The following is a 12500-nucleotide window of genomic DNA, read 5'->3' on the forward strand; positions in this document are numbered from 1 at the left end:
GCTTTCCTGCTCGCTGCAAGGCTGGAAGAAGCTCTTCCTCAATAGTGATTTTCTCAGAACCCTGTGGGCTGGGTTCTGGTTTACCTGCTCCAGGCTGTGTAGAACAGAAGGGAATGAATAAATAACCTGGAGTGGCACATCCCCCTTGGGAACTGCAAAATGCTGAGGAGCTCCCTTGGGTGAGGCTTGGGCACCTTCTCTCCATTAATGCATAGTCCCCAAGGTGGGAGGGGGACATGTCCATTCCCAGACACTGGTGTCAGCGATGCTGGGCTGCAGGAACCCCCTGCCCTTACTCCTGGGGTGGCCTCAGGGTTTTGTTTCTCTGGATTTTGCTTCCCAGCCCATGAGCAGGGCCAGGGGCTCTCTTTCAGCCAGAGGTCACCTGGCTGTTAGCCTGCTGCCTGTTCCCAACAGGATGCAGCTGCTGCACAAATCCTGCAGGATACTGGGGCTCTGAACCCCAGACTTCGGATCAGAGGGGGAAACCCCTGCTCACAGTGGTGGTCACAAGGGGAGACTTACAGAGCCCACCCCCTTTGCAGCCAGACGATGAATGTGATCCAGAGAATTTCTTCAAGAATGAAGTTGTTTATCCCACCAAAGCCCCAGCAGGGTAAGGGGGGACAGAAGAACAGGAATAGGGTGGAAGTTTCTGCCTCCCTGAGGGGCTGGGAGGAAATTCCCCCTCAACCTGGACCATTCAGGAGCCAGGACCAGTGACCAAGCTGGCAGGCAGCAGGCAGACAGAAGCGGTTTTGCACGAGGTCAAATTAAACTGTGAAATGTCTTGGCCTGCAGCATCAGGGACATGGAGAGTTAATACAAGGCTAAAAAATGATGAGTCAAACTTGGAGAAGGAAATATACCCACCACAGACTCATCACTGCAAACCATCACACCACAGCCTGGCCACCCAGGGTTCCAGGGTGATGCTCTGGTGGGTTCTCTCCAGCACCATGAACAGGCAGTGTTTGGAAGTGAGGGAGTTACCTTTTTTGTTTCTTCAGTGGCCACACTCCCTTCTCAGGTCTTGCCCTCAAAAAACAAGGGTGTGCCCATAATGTTCAGCTATTTTAAGACCACTGGGAGCTGGCTGCTTCCTTCTGGTTCCGTTACACAAGCCTGGAGCTGCTTTCCTGGGGGCAGAAGCAATGGCTCAGCCTGGGGGGAGAGGGGCAGGGGGTCCCGTGCTGATGGCTGGGGCTCATCTGGCCACCTTAAGGCTCCCAGCAGCAGGATTCCAGCAGCCCTACCTGGCCTGAGCAGGTCCCCAGTGTCCTGTCACTCCTGGCAGTGCTATCACACACTGGCAATTTCTCTAAGAGCAGGTTTAGGTTCTTACCTCAGTGTGTTTGTCCTTGTTGGCTTTTTTAACGCCCAGACATTGGGGGGGGACACCCTAAACAACCCTGAACGTTGTGTGTGTGGACATACACGTGTGGTTGTGCATGTCCCTTTGAAGACAGGCTGAGCAGTGGGACAGAGGATGCTGCTGGGATATGGGATGTGCTCAGATGTAAGAGCCTCACATAGCAAATGATGCCCCCTCCAGACCCACCCATGTGCTGGAGGGTGAGATAAGAGGTGCTTGCCATGGCCTGCAAACACACGTGCTTGTGTGTGTATGTATCTGTGTACATATATACATGCATTTACACATGGGGTACATCCCCTCCAGCCTCTCCCTGTAGGATACTCCTACCTGCAGTGGAGCTGTGCTCACCCTGGGGCAGGCAGGATCCTGGACCACACAGGCACCACCACACCTTGATGTTTGCGTCAGACCTGGGACACTGTCCCCAGCCCAGGGCAGCCCCTGGGGCACCCCGCCCACCTTGGGGTACCCTGATGTGGAGCAGGGTGTGAGGTGGCAGGGAGGAAGGCCAGCAGGGCAGAAAGGGAAATCACAGGCTTCAACCACATGGATGGAGCAGACCACCCTGAAACACTTCCCAACTAAGCCACTTATTCCTGCTTTGTACAGGGTCCTGGAGAGCCTCCTGTGACTTCCAGCTCCCTATACATCCCCCAGGAACAGGATGCCACTGGCTGCCTTGGGGACCCCATCCCGCTTCCCCTGCAGCACAGGCCTGGCAGTGATTTACAGGGAGGAAACTGTGGCCATGGCAAGAAGCCATTGCCACGGTGCCAGCAGCAGCCAGATTGAGGGGACTGTCCCCAGGAAAAGCCACCCGGCTTGGCCTGTCTCGGTGCAGCAGGGCTGGGGATGTCCCCGGCAAAGCAGGGAGAGGTGAGCAGCTTCCAGGGCCAGCTGCCAGCCTGGCCCATTCCCAGCTCACGGCTGTGTCCCTGCCCTGTGCCCGCTCGCCCTGCAGAGCCCCCACGGGGGACACGAAGTGTGGTCGGGCCCCTCAGCCTCACGGGTGTGCACAGAGGTGATGGCCCATGGCCCGCAGCGCTGGGGGAGGTGGCACCCACACGCTGTGCCATCGTGTCCTGTGCCGTGGGGTGGGGAGGCACACCGGGGACCTGTGTGTGCCATGCATCTGGGTGCAGGGTACTCCGGTACTCCAACATGCCGTGGGGCGCAGGGTACCCCAGTACTCCAGACGTGCTGCGGGTTATGTAGCACCGGACCCGCGGGAGGGCTGCACTCCACGGCCCCCTACCCCGCAGTTCCCCGAGGCTCCCCAGCCCCAGCCAAGCAGGGGGTGCTGGACCCTCCCCTTCCCCCCCCCCGCCCCCGGGGCCGTGCCGGGGGCTCACATCCCCGCCGACCCCTCCCGGGCCCCAGCCGCGGCGCCGCGTCCCCAGCTCGTCCCCCCGCGCTCCGCCCCTTTCCCTTCCCTTCCTTTCCTCCATCCTCCTCCTCCTTCCTCGCTCCTCCTCCTCCTCCTCCCGCAGCCGGCGGGCGGGCGGGCTCGGGGCGCGGCGCCGAGGGCTCCGGGCGCTCCCGCTCCCCTTTGTTCGCGGGGCCGATGGCGGCCGGGCCGGGGAGCGGGCCCGGGGCCCCCAGCGAGGAGGAGGCCGTGCACCTCTGCCGCAGCCTGGAGATGGGCACCGTCATGACTCTTTTTTATTCGAAAAAGTCGCAGCGACCCGAACGGAAAACTTTCCAGGTGAAGCTGGAAACGCGGCAGGTTACCTGGAGCCGCGGATCCGAGAAGATCGAGGGAGCCGGTGAGTTGCGGGGGTGTGGAGGAGGGAGGGAAAGGCCGGGAAAGAGGGATGGGAAGGGGAGGAAAAGGGCTCCGGTCTCTCGGGGAGATGGGTGCGGGGCGGCCCTGGCCGGAGCCGTCCCGGGGAGCCGCCGCTGGCCGGCTCGGGAAGCGGCGTGAGGCTCGATGGAGAGGATGGAGGAGAATGCAAAATACCGACATCCACCCCCTCCCGATCTCCCTGTGCCCGGCATCTCCCCGCACAGCCGTCCGGGATGGCGGAGGAGGTGTCCGGTGTCCCTGTCCCCGGGGATGCGCGGGCCGGGTACCGCCATGGCCACCCCCGGCGCCGCCTCCCAACTTTCTCCATCACTCTCTGGTATCAGACTTCGCCTTCGATAGAGCAGCACCTTCTCCTGGGTGGTGCTGCCTTGGTTAACAGCACCTGGAAGCTGTAAGAAGCCTCCAAAGGAGGCAGGATTAGTTTGAGCCCTTTTAATGGCTGGATCTGGGAGCAACAGATGGAACGAAAAAACAAAAAAAAAGAAAAAAAAAAGGCAGGAGAAAACGCAAACCAAAACATTGTAATGGGCTTCCTGGCTCTCCCCTCTGCCCCAGGGCCTGGGGTCAGGTGGAGGGGGGTCAGCATAGGGCCGGGTCCTGCAAACCCAGTTCTGGGCAGAGCAGCTGCTGGGTTCAGTGTCCCAGGCAGGACCTCTTGAACCTGGAGGGCAGGGGGAAAGATGTGTAAGAAATATGTGTGAAACCACCAAGATGGGTGGGAATGGGGAGAGAGCAAGGAGGCCCCGTTCTGGGAAACTTTTAACCTCGGCTCTGGTTTCCTTGGTTACTCTTATTTCTCTTAAATTACCTTTCTCACCCCCACACACACCAGCTCAAGGATGGTGTCTCTTTTCGATGCTGGAGGTGAGGAGGAGGGGACACGTGTGAAGGTGATATGAGTGATGTGACACAGGTCCTGGTGCTGGCTGTGGCGTGGTGGCACGTTGACACCAGCCTTCCCGTGGTGAGGGATGCAACTGGGGCACAGCCAGGCCATGGAGAGGTTGTCATCTCTCCTGACCCAGAGAGGAAAGGTTGGATTCTGTTAGTGTTTTTTCAGGGGTCTCAGGTGAAGAAAGGAGGTGGCTGTGATGATCACATCTCTCTGACAGGACCTGAAAATGTTGTTGCTTTCAATTTGGGGCTTAGCTTTGCCTGAAGACTTTTGGAGTCCTCTAGGGTTTGCCCAGTGGTGTCTCCAGGCTGATCTGGTCTCTGTTAGCATCACTGGGATGTGCAGCTCCCCTGTACTCTTCCCAGTTCTAGGAACTTTGAGGTGGGGGCAGAGGGAGGAGAGTGCTGCACTACGTGGGCCCTGGGTTTAAGTTGTTCTTAAACTAAGGCAAAGAACCCTTTTGCTTTGCTGGCATAGCCCTGGTTCCTGGCAGTGTCTACAGACCTCATGGAGCTATGCCCATGGTAGGATGGAGATCCACACAGATGTCTGCACAGGTGGTTCCTGTGGGCTCACCTAAGCATGTGCTGCAGTCTTTGTAAGGCTGGGACCTTAACTTCAGAGAAATTTAGAGAACTTTAACTTCTGTACCATGACTGGGGTGGTAACAGTGATGGTAACATTGTGTGAGGACTTTTTGTGCTATGCAGACAGCCAAGAGCAGACTGGTGAAAGCAGAGACCAAGATGATCAATTAAAAAATATATTAAAAAAAAAAACAACAAAAAACAAACAAACAAAATGGAAAGAAAAGCAAGAGTTGGGGAACACAGGACAGATAGTTCCCTTGTGTTCCTTTAAATGTCACAGTGGAAAATGACTTAAGGCTACTCTGCTGTGCTGCAGGCAAGTTGTCCAGCTGGTGGCCATGGGCTCCCAGCACACTTGGTGTTCCCAGTGTGTGCCAAGAGGCACGATGGGCGATGCAGGAGGGAGAGGACGGTAGCCTGAAGAACTGCAGTATCTTCAGCCCCAGCTCTGATGCTTTTCCCCATGGCCTCCTCTCTGCACTCGAGCATCTCACCCTGTCCTCAGTCTCCTCACCACCACCACCCATCTTCTCACCCCTCTTCCTTCTCAGGGCTGAGAAGTTGAGCTTTGCTTTAACACTTCCTGGACAGAAGCGTGGGAGCTCCAGGTGGAAATATCAGCTTGTGTACACAAATAGTGACTGTGTATCTAGGCAGGTGAGGCAGAGCCACACCACCAATGGCCACAAGACTGGGTTGTTGGCCAGTTTCCCTATTTTTGTCTGGATGTGCTTTCTGGACGGAAAAAGGATGCCTGGGGAAACCCAGGTGTGTGACAACTCCACTTCACGTGGCAGATACACGGGTGTATTCCCCTCCTGGCTCATCCCCCTCTTGAAGACCAACCCTGATTGGCACAGGATTCACACAGCGTGGTGGGAAGCAGAGGGGAAAGTGATCTGGAGTCAAGCTGATCACAGTCAGTGCAGGACAGGTTTATCCACGAGCAGTGACTGACCCTGTTCTCCATGTGGAGACAAACCATGCTGGCCTGGGGAGCAGGAGATAGAGGCTGGCAGGAAAACTGGGATTTGCTTTTCATGCTGGTACTGGTTTGGCCTTGACTTACAGTGAGTTGAGACCATGAGCAGAGGGGAACAGGAGCTGAGCTGTTCCTTCACATGGGACAGCACCTTCACTGGGCAATGTCTGGAGGTCTGCAGGTCAAAGGCTGCTGTGTGCCTGGATCAGGAATGAATGTTCTTGTGTTTCTTGAGATATGGAGGCCACCAAGGAGCTTCACAACCCCCCAGACACAAGTTAGTTGTCTAAGTAGTTAGGATCCTGGGTCTTTGATCCATTTTGGAGCAGGTGAGTATCCATAGTGTTTCACATAGGGAGGTTTCAGACTCAGGACATGTTTGTGTAGATGCCCATGTCTTCTAGAGGTATTTGTTTCTGTGAACACCCCAGCATGGAGGGTCTGGTGCTCTTTTTTCTGCACTGGTGGGTTTTTCAGAAATGATGTGTGTATTCCAAGGAGGTAAGGTTGGACCAGAGGGATGCTGACTGGGCAGTAGCTTGTGTTTGAGTTGGGTGACCAGAAGTGCTGTCAATCTACACGCAACCAGACAGCCTTGTAATTTTTATTTTTTTAATTTTTTTTGTTTTTAATTCAGTTAATGTTTGTTTTTATCCATAAGGGTTTCAGGCAGCTCTCATTACCAACGCCTTGCTTCTTGCTAATCAACTCTGTAGTGGGCCTGGCTGTTACGAGGGGAAGAGCTCTAATAATTTTCTGTTCTTTTTGTTAATCACCCAAAGCAGAGTAGGGGTAGTCCTTTCACTCTGTCTTTTATGCATTTTATTATTTTTTTCAAACTTCCTGTGTTACATAATTCTCTTTTTTTAATATAAAAGGGTCTTAAATTCATAACTTCACATGCTGGGGGGTTAGAGGCCAGATTCTAATTGATCTGTTTGCCTTGAAACACGTCAGAAATTTCAGAGAGTTTGCTCAGAGAGAGAGAGCTGAAAATTTGGAGCAGATGTTTCTTTTATAGGGGATGGGGGGTGGTGGTGGAAGAACCACCTCGAAGCCCTGGTTGTGTTCTTGCTTTCAGTGAAACGAGCTCAGTCCCGTGGAGGTGGAGAAAAGCTGTTGCCTGTGTAAAAGAGAAGGCAGGAACTGTAAAATATTAATACAAAGTGACTCTGGCTTGTACTCACCTTGTCCAAGTCTGCTGAGGCACAGCTTTTTTTTAATAATTTTTTTTTTTTTTTTTTTTGAGGCCATCTGAATGAGCTGAGGGGCTTTGGAGCTCTTGAGAAGCAAGTCACAAAGGGCTTTCAAGGATAAAATACCTTTGGATCCCCTTGGGGTGCAGGATGTCTCCTCCTGCTCCAGCACCCCTTGGCTGCAGGATGTGACCCTCCGGGCTGGGAGGTTGGGAGCTCGCTCCAGCAGTGCCTCGAGCAGGGAGGTGCAGAAAGTGTTGGTGTGGGAAGGTGGGAGTGTGGCTTGTGACTGTCACACTGGTTCAGGCTTCCCCAGCTGAAGCTCTGCTGTGGGAGTTTCTTGAGTGAAGGTTTTTTTGTGTTGTTACCAGTCCCTTTTCTGCTTACAGAGCAGCTTATTGCTGTTAAACTGGGGGAACTGGACAAGCTCTGCTCTTCCTTCACCTCCAAGGTGAAACAGCCTCTTCCCCTCACTTTACATCCCCTTGTCAGCTTCTTGGTAGCATCTTCCAGGAGGTACAGGTTGGAAGACCCCTCCTCATGCAGTAGTAGGACATGTCACAAATTACCTCCTCCCTTGGCATCTCAGCAGCTTCTCTGCAGCCTGGAGAGCAGCTCGATGTTAGGCAGATCTCTGCTTCTCTGAGAAACCTGCCCCTACATGGCCCATTTGGTTCCTTCCTGTGCCAGTTGGCCACGTGGGCAGTATTGCTGCAGGAGTTCTAACCCACTAATTAAAAACATGCTGGAGAGGTTTTGTGTAGTGCTGGGCTGATCGCTTCTCATCCCCTCATGAGCACTCCAAGGCTTATAGGGGCAGAAGTGATGTTGCTTGGCAGTCACCAAGACTGGACACCATATGTGGTGAGAGGATCATCTCTGAGCAAGCTGGATCTCAACATCTGGCTTGCAGAGGTGTTCTGGGTGCTGTCACCTCCCATCTCCAGGAGTTTTGTCACAGGATTTCAAACAGGGCTTTTAAGGTGCCCCTTCTCTGTGCTGGGCCAGCAGTCACCCAATGCAATCTGTGATGGTTTTACTGCTCTTTGTTTCAGCTCAGCAGGGGTGGTTGTTTCTTATCGGTGAAGCATTTGCTGGGCTCTGTTATCTCATCGGGGTGATGTGTGCTGCCAGCACCCCCCAGCCCTGCTGCCTGTCAGCTCTGCCCCTTGTCCGTCCCTGCACCAGCAGGCGTGTGACCTGCTGCATATCTTAGAGATTGCAGATGGAGGAGAAAAGTCTTGCTGGCAGTCTCAGCAGGAGGTTGGGGGGCACTGGGTGCTAAAGTCCTTGTCCCTGAGCAGCGTGAAGGTCCCTGTCCCAAGCATTGTGTGTATGCTTTGAGCCCTGAGTTTGTGCTTTGACCCCTGGGTGCAGCCTTCATCTCACTTGTGTGCTCCTGGGAAGCTGGGCACTGCTCTTGGGCTGGGACCTTCCCTTCCAGGGAGCACCAGGACTGTTGTGTCCCCTTGGGAAGGGACCCAGGTGACACCATTGCCCTGTGATGGGCAGCCTGGCTGGAATGTAACACTTGCCAATGCTTGGGATGGAGCAGGAGCTCCATGAGTACAAGTGCACAGAGGCCGCCCTACAATTCTGGCTTCTGCTTGTGTCCTTGTGACCAGCTGCAGCAGCTCAGCCTGTGTTTGGTAACTTGTGAAGCTCTGAAGTTGAGAACATTTGGTTGTGCATCCGTCTCCTCTTTGTCTCTGCCAAAGTGGGATCCTGCTGGGGTCTGCATTGCAAAAGGTGGTGCTGAGCATCTTATCCAGGCCATGAAACTGGCTGTCAGGAGTTGTGAGGCTTCTCCCTGATCATCCTCCTGTCAGGCATGCTGATTGCCAGTCCTGCATGGCTGCAGAAATGCAGCAGGACCACAGCTCCTTGGATGAAGAAGCCAGCAGTGATGGTCTCTGTTTAATGGCAGGTCAGCCTAAAGCTGGGCTGATGGTTTGGGTGGGTTTGGAGGTGTGTGACAGTGCTTCTGAGAGCCAGGTGGCCTGGCTGGGGCTGCAGCCAGCTCCTGGGGCTGTGTCCCTGGTCTCAAACTGCTGCAGGTGTGATAGGAGCTGGTACAAAGCCCATGATGAAGGAGAGGTGCAGAGAGCCCAGGAAGAGCTTGCAGCATGTGGTGAGGAGGTGTGGGGCTCCCAGCACAAAACCCCCTTGTGCAGCTCTGAGTTGATCAGCTGAACCTTGTTAAACAGTAAGAGTAGACACCTGAAGTAAGTAGAGAAGGCTTTTTCTTTTTACTCCTGTGCTCTGAGGTTTAAGGTCACTGGAAGTCCCTTAGATTAGAGGGGCTTGAATTTTGAAGTTGTTGCAATAGTTTTGATGATTCTTTAGTGTGAAGGTGGTGAGACACTGGCACAGGTTGATGAGGGAAACTGTGGATGCCCCATCCCTGGAAGAAGTGTTCAAGGCCAGATTGACAGGACTTTGAGCAATCTGGTCTCGTTAGCTGGGGGTGAAACTAGGTGACCTTTAAGGTCCCTTCCAACCCAACCCTGTCTGTGATTCTATGATAATTTACCTCCCACATCTCCCTTCTTCCCCTTGTCCAAACGTGGGCAGCGGGTGGTGGAAGATGGTGCTGAGCTAGAGCTACTAGAGGGATACCTGCCTAGAGAAGGATAAAAGAAGAAAGATTTGTGTTCTGCAGATACCTGCAGCTGTATGGAGAGAATGATTCCATATCTGACAGCCAGGGATGCTCACAGAAACCTGTGGCAGTCCCAGTGAACACCTCACTGTAACATTTGTTGGTGCAGTGGTTGCTGCTCCTGGGTCCCTTCTGTCCATGCCATGTACCAGGTGGGTTTGGCATCCAGCACATCCTCTGCAGTGACTCTTTCCTGCCATGCAGGGGGGTGGGTGGGTGATCTCATGGCTCTTCCTCCTCTCCCGAGTCCCTGCTCATCTGTTCCTACCAGAGGTGTTACATCAGGAGGTGGTGGGAGGGTGTCCCAGACCAGGGAGAACCCTCAGGAGGGGGTCATGGTGACAGTGGCTGTTCCTGAAGAGACTTCACAGTTCTGAGAAAGCTTCTCCTAAAATTGTTTTAAGTTTTGAGGATTTCCATCTTGCACAAAGAGCTTGTTTTACATGGAGAAAGCTTTTTGAAGTGGATAAAAATGAGAAACTGCCTCATTTCTGAGAATTCTCTGCTTTTCTGAAGATCCCCCAGCACTTGGAGCTGCAGGCAGGGCTGTCTGTGTCTGCCTGGTGGCTGGGCCAGGCTTGTCCCTCCTGTCCCAGCTCTCCTTATCTCTGGGCACTTTGCTGCCTCTTGTTATATCCCCAAACATGTCAGACAGGAGGAGAACACCAGACTGCTCATGCAGAGCACCTAAAAAGCAACAGGCCAGGGGCTGATGTCTCTAGCAGCAGATGACAGCTGGAAATCTGTAGCAATCAGCAGAGTTTTATGATGCTGACAACCCATACTTGGAAAAATCTTTGTGTTTTTCGGTTTGCTTTTCAGCTCCATCTTTGCTGCCTGTGAGGTCTGGTGGCTCTCCAGCCCAAAATGGAGCTGAGAGTTCTGGGTTGAGCTGGCTGGAGAGCCTCCCAGAGCTGGGGGTGGATCTCTCCCTTGCTTTCCTCTGCAGCTCCTGCCCTCAGTTTGCAACCACTTGTGGTTCTGAGGGTTTATGCAGTTATCTTCCTGTGCTGTTAACAGGGTGCCCTGATGCACACCTGGCTGCACAGAGGCACACAAACCCATATTATTGTTTCAAAACTGTCCTAATGAAGTCGTGGTCCAGCACATGATATTCCACTGCCGGGATGTGTTGCTGAGCTGACTTCATCCACAGGCCTTGAGGATGAAGTGGCTGAGGGGCAGAACTGTGCCTTATGGGTTGTATTTTTCTCTCCAAGCCATTACAAATGTGTTTACTTTCTTTTTCTTGGAATGCAACTTTTTTTTTTTCTTCCTTGGCTCTCAGCATCATCACACTGGGTGCTGTGCTGCCTCATGTTTGCAGCTCAGCCTCTCTGTCCCCCCCAGTCAGGGCCACGTGCAGGACTGCTGCCATCTCCCAGACGTGGTCACTTGGCCCATGGGGAAGTGACCCATCAGGTGATTTCCTTTCAGGAATAGAGGAAAAAAAGCCTTGGGTTGCTTTTGAAGCCTCTGGCTTCAAAACTCATCCCCCAGGAGCCAGATGTGCAGTCACCCTACTGCACTGCTACATCTCACTGTAGTGCTGGGGTTGTGGCACCTGGAGGGATGGGTGCAGGAGGGTGCTGTGCTGTTAGTGGCACTCAGTGATGCTGCAGCTGCTCTGCTGCCTCCTGACAGGAGCTGCTCCATCGTGGTGTTGTCCTGCTCTCCATCTTGGCTGAAGCTCCTTTGACTCACCCTGTGGGGTGTCTTGCTCCTCTTCTCCCAAGCCTTTGCTGTGCAGGGCCCCATCCTGCTCTCCATGAGCATCTCTCCATGTGAGGGCAGGACAGGTCAGGCTTGGAAGTCATTGTCACCGAGAGGGAACATCAAGGGAGGCTGTGCCCTGGGGGGGTGATGGGTAGAGCAGCTGCTTGAGAGTCTTTTTCCTGTTTACTTGCTCCCAGAAGTGCCAGGTGTTGTGGTAGTTAAAGAACATCCCTCCTGCCTGTGCTGCTGTGTCCTTCATCCCTCCTCAATCCCCACCCCTAAGCCAGGTCAGATAATGGGAGTGTGGGCTTGGCTGTGTCAGGAGCACAGGATGTTCAAGAGGACTTTAACCCCTGTGACATCCTGCCCTGCATATCTGCACCCCATAAATCTGCTTTCCAGCTGGTGGAGATGGGGGGCTGGCTCAGTTCATTTGCTGAGTGTTTGGGCACTGCTTGACATGGTCCTTCTCAGTATGAGTGGAGGGACAAAGCTCTCATGGTCCTGGGCTGCATCAGAGCAGAAGCAGAACCTTCTGCCTCATCTCTCCCATCTTGGATGCCTCTGCCAGCACCTGTCCCATGGACATCCAGCTTTGGTGCTTCTGGATCTGGGGGTACTTTGGATACCCCCCTCTCATTCAAGCCTGCAGTCCTTGCCCTGCTAATGCCTTCAGCTCACAGCCCTCCTCAGCTCCAGAGGACCAAAAAGCTGTCCCAGAGTGTCCCAGGCTCCCCAGGCTTGTGGGACAGTGAGGAGCTGGCTCTGCTGGGACACAGCTTGGATTTACATCCCAGCAAAGCAGCAGAAATTGTTCATTATGCTGCAGTGGGTGGAAGGGACTTGCACAAAGAGGCTGAGGACCAGGAGGTGACATGAGGAGGTGCCTCAGCTACTCCCTGTGTTATTGGTGGAGATGGTTACAGCCCTCTGGGTCTCTCCCACAGATAATGGCACACAGGGAGATGTAGGAGAGGGCTCACATCTGGAAATCACATCTGTGCTTTGCTGAGTGTGCAGTCCTTGCTGTCTCAAAACAGCTTTTGTGTTGAGCATGGTGGGGGAAGAGGTCAGGCTGGTGTGGTGACATCAAATGGCTCAGCAGCAGATGGGATCCTCATCCTATTCTTTGCTTCCCAACTTTACCCTTACCCTGAAGATCCCAAGGCCTGGCAGGGATAGGAAGGATTGGAATGTCCTGGCTAGCACTCAGTCATCTTTGCTGTTAATTTGCTGCCACGGAAACTTGATTGCATCAGCTGGTGGGATGGGTG

The 12500-nt window shown here is 53.9% G+C and overlaps 1 protein-coding gene across 2 annotated transcripts in view; it reads left to right on the plus strand.

Moving 5' to 3' along the window:
* The first annotated feature begins 2853 nt into the window (after positions 1–2853).
* The window catches only part of PLCG1 (phospholipase C gamma 1), a 41114-nt gene continuing 31467 nt past the window's right edge, over positions 2854–12500 (plus strand). The window contains exon 1 of one of the 2 annotated variants that reach the window (XM_071759529.1): positions 2854–3144. In XM_071759529.1, the coding sequence (XP_071615630.1) occupies positions 2943–3144 (202 nt within the window). In that variant the 5' untranslated portion in view covers positions 2854–2942. The remainder of the gene's footprint in view (positions 3145–12500) is intronic. The other variant, XM_071759530.1, reaches the window with a different exon arrangement.

Source organism: Heliangelus exortis, chromosome 16, assembly GCF_036169615.1.
Source record: "Heliangelus exortis chromosome 16, bHelExo1.hap1, whole genome shotgun sequence".
In the NCBI taxonomy this organism is placed as follows: domain Eukaryota; kingdom Metazoa; phylum Chordata; class Aves; order Apodiformes; family Trochilidae; genus Heliangelus; species Heliangelus exortis.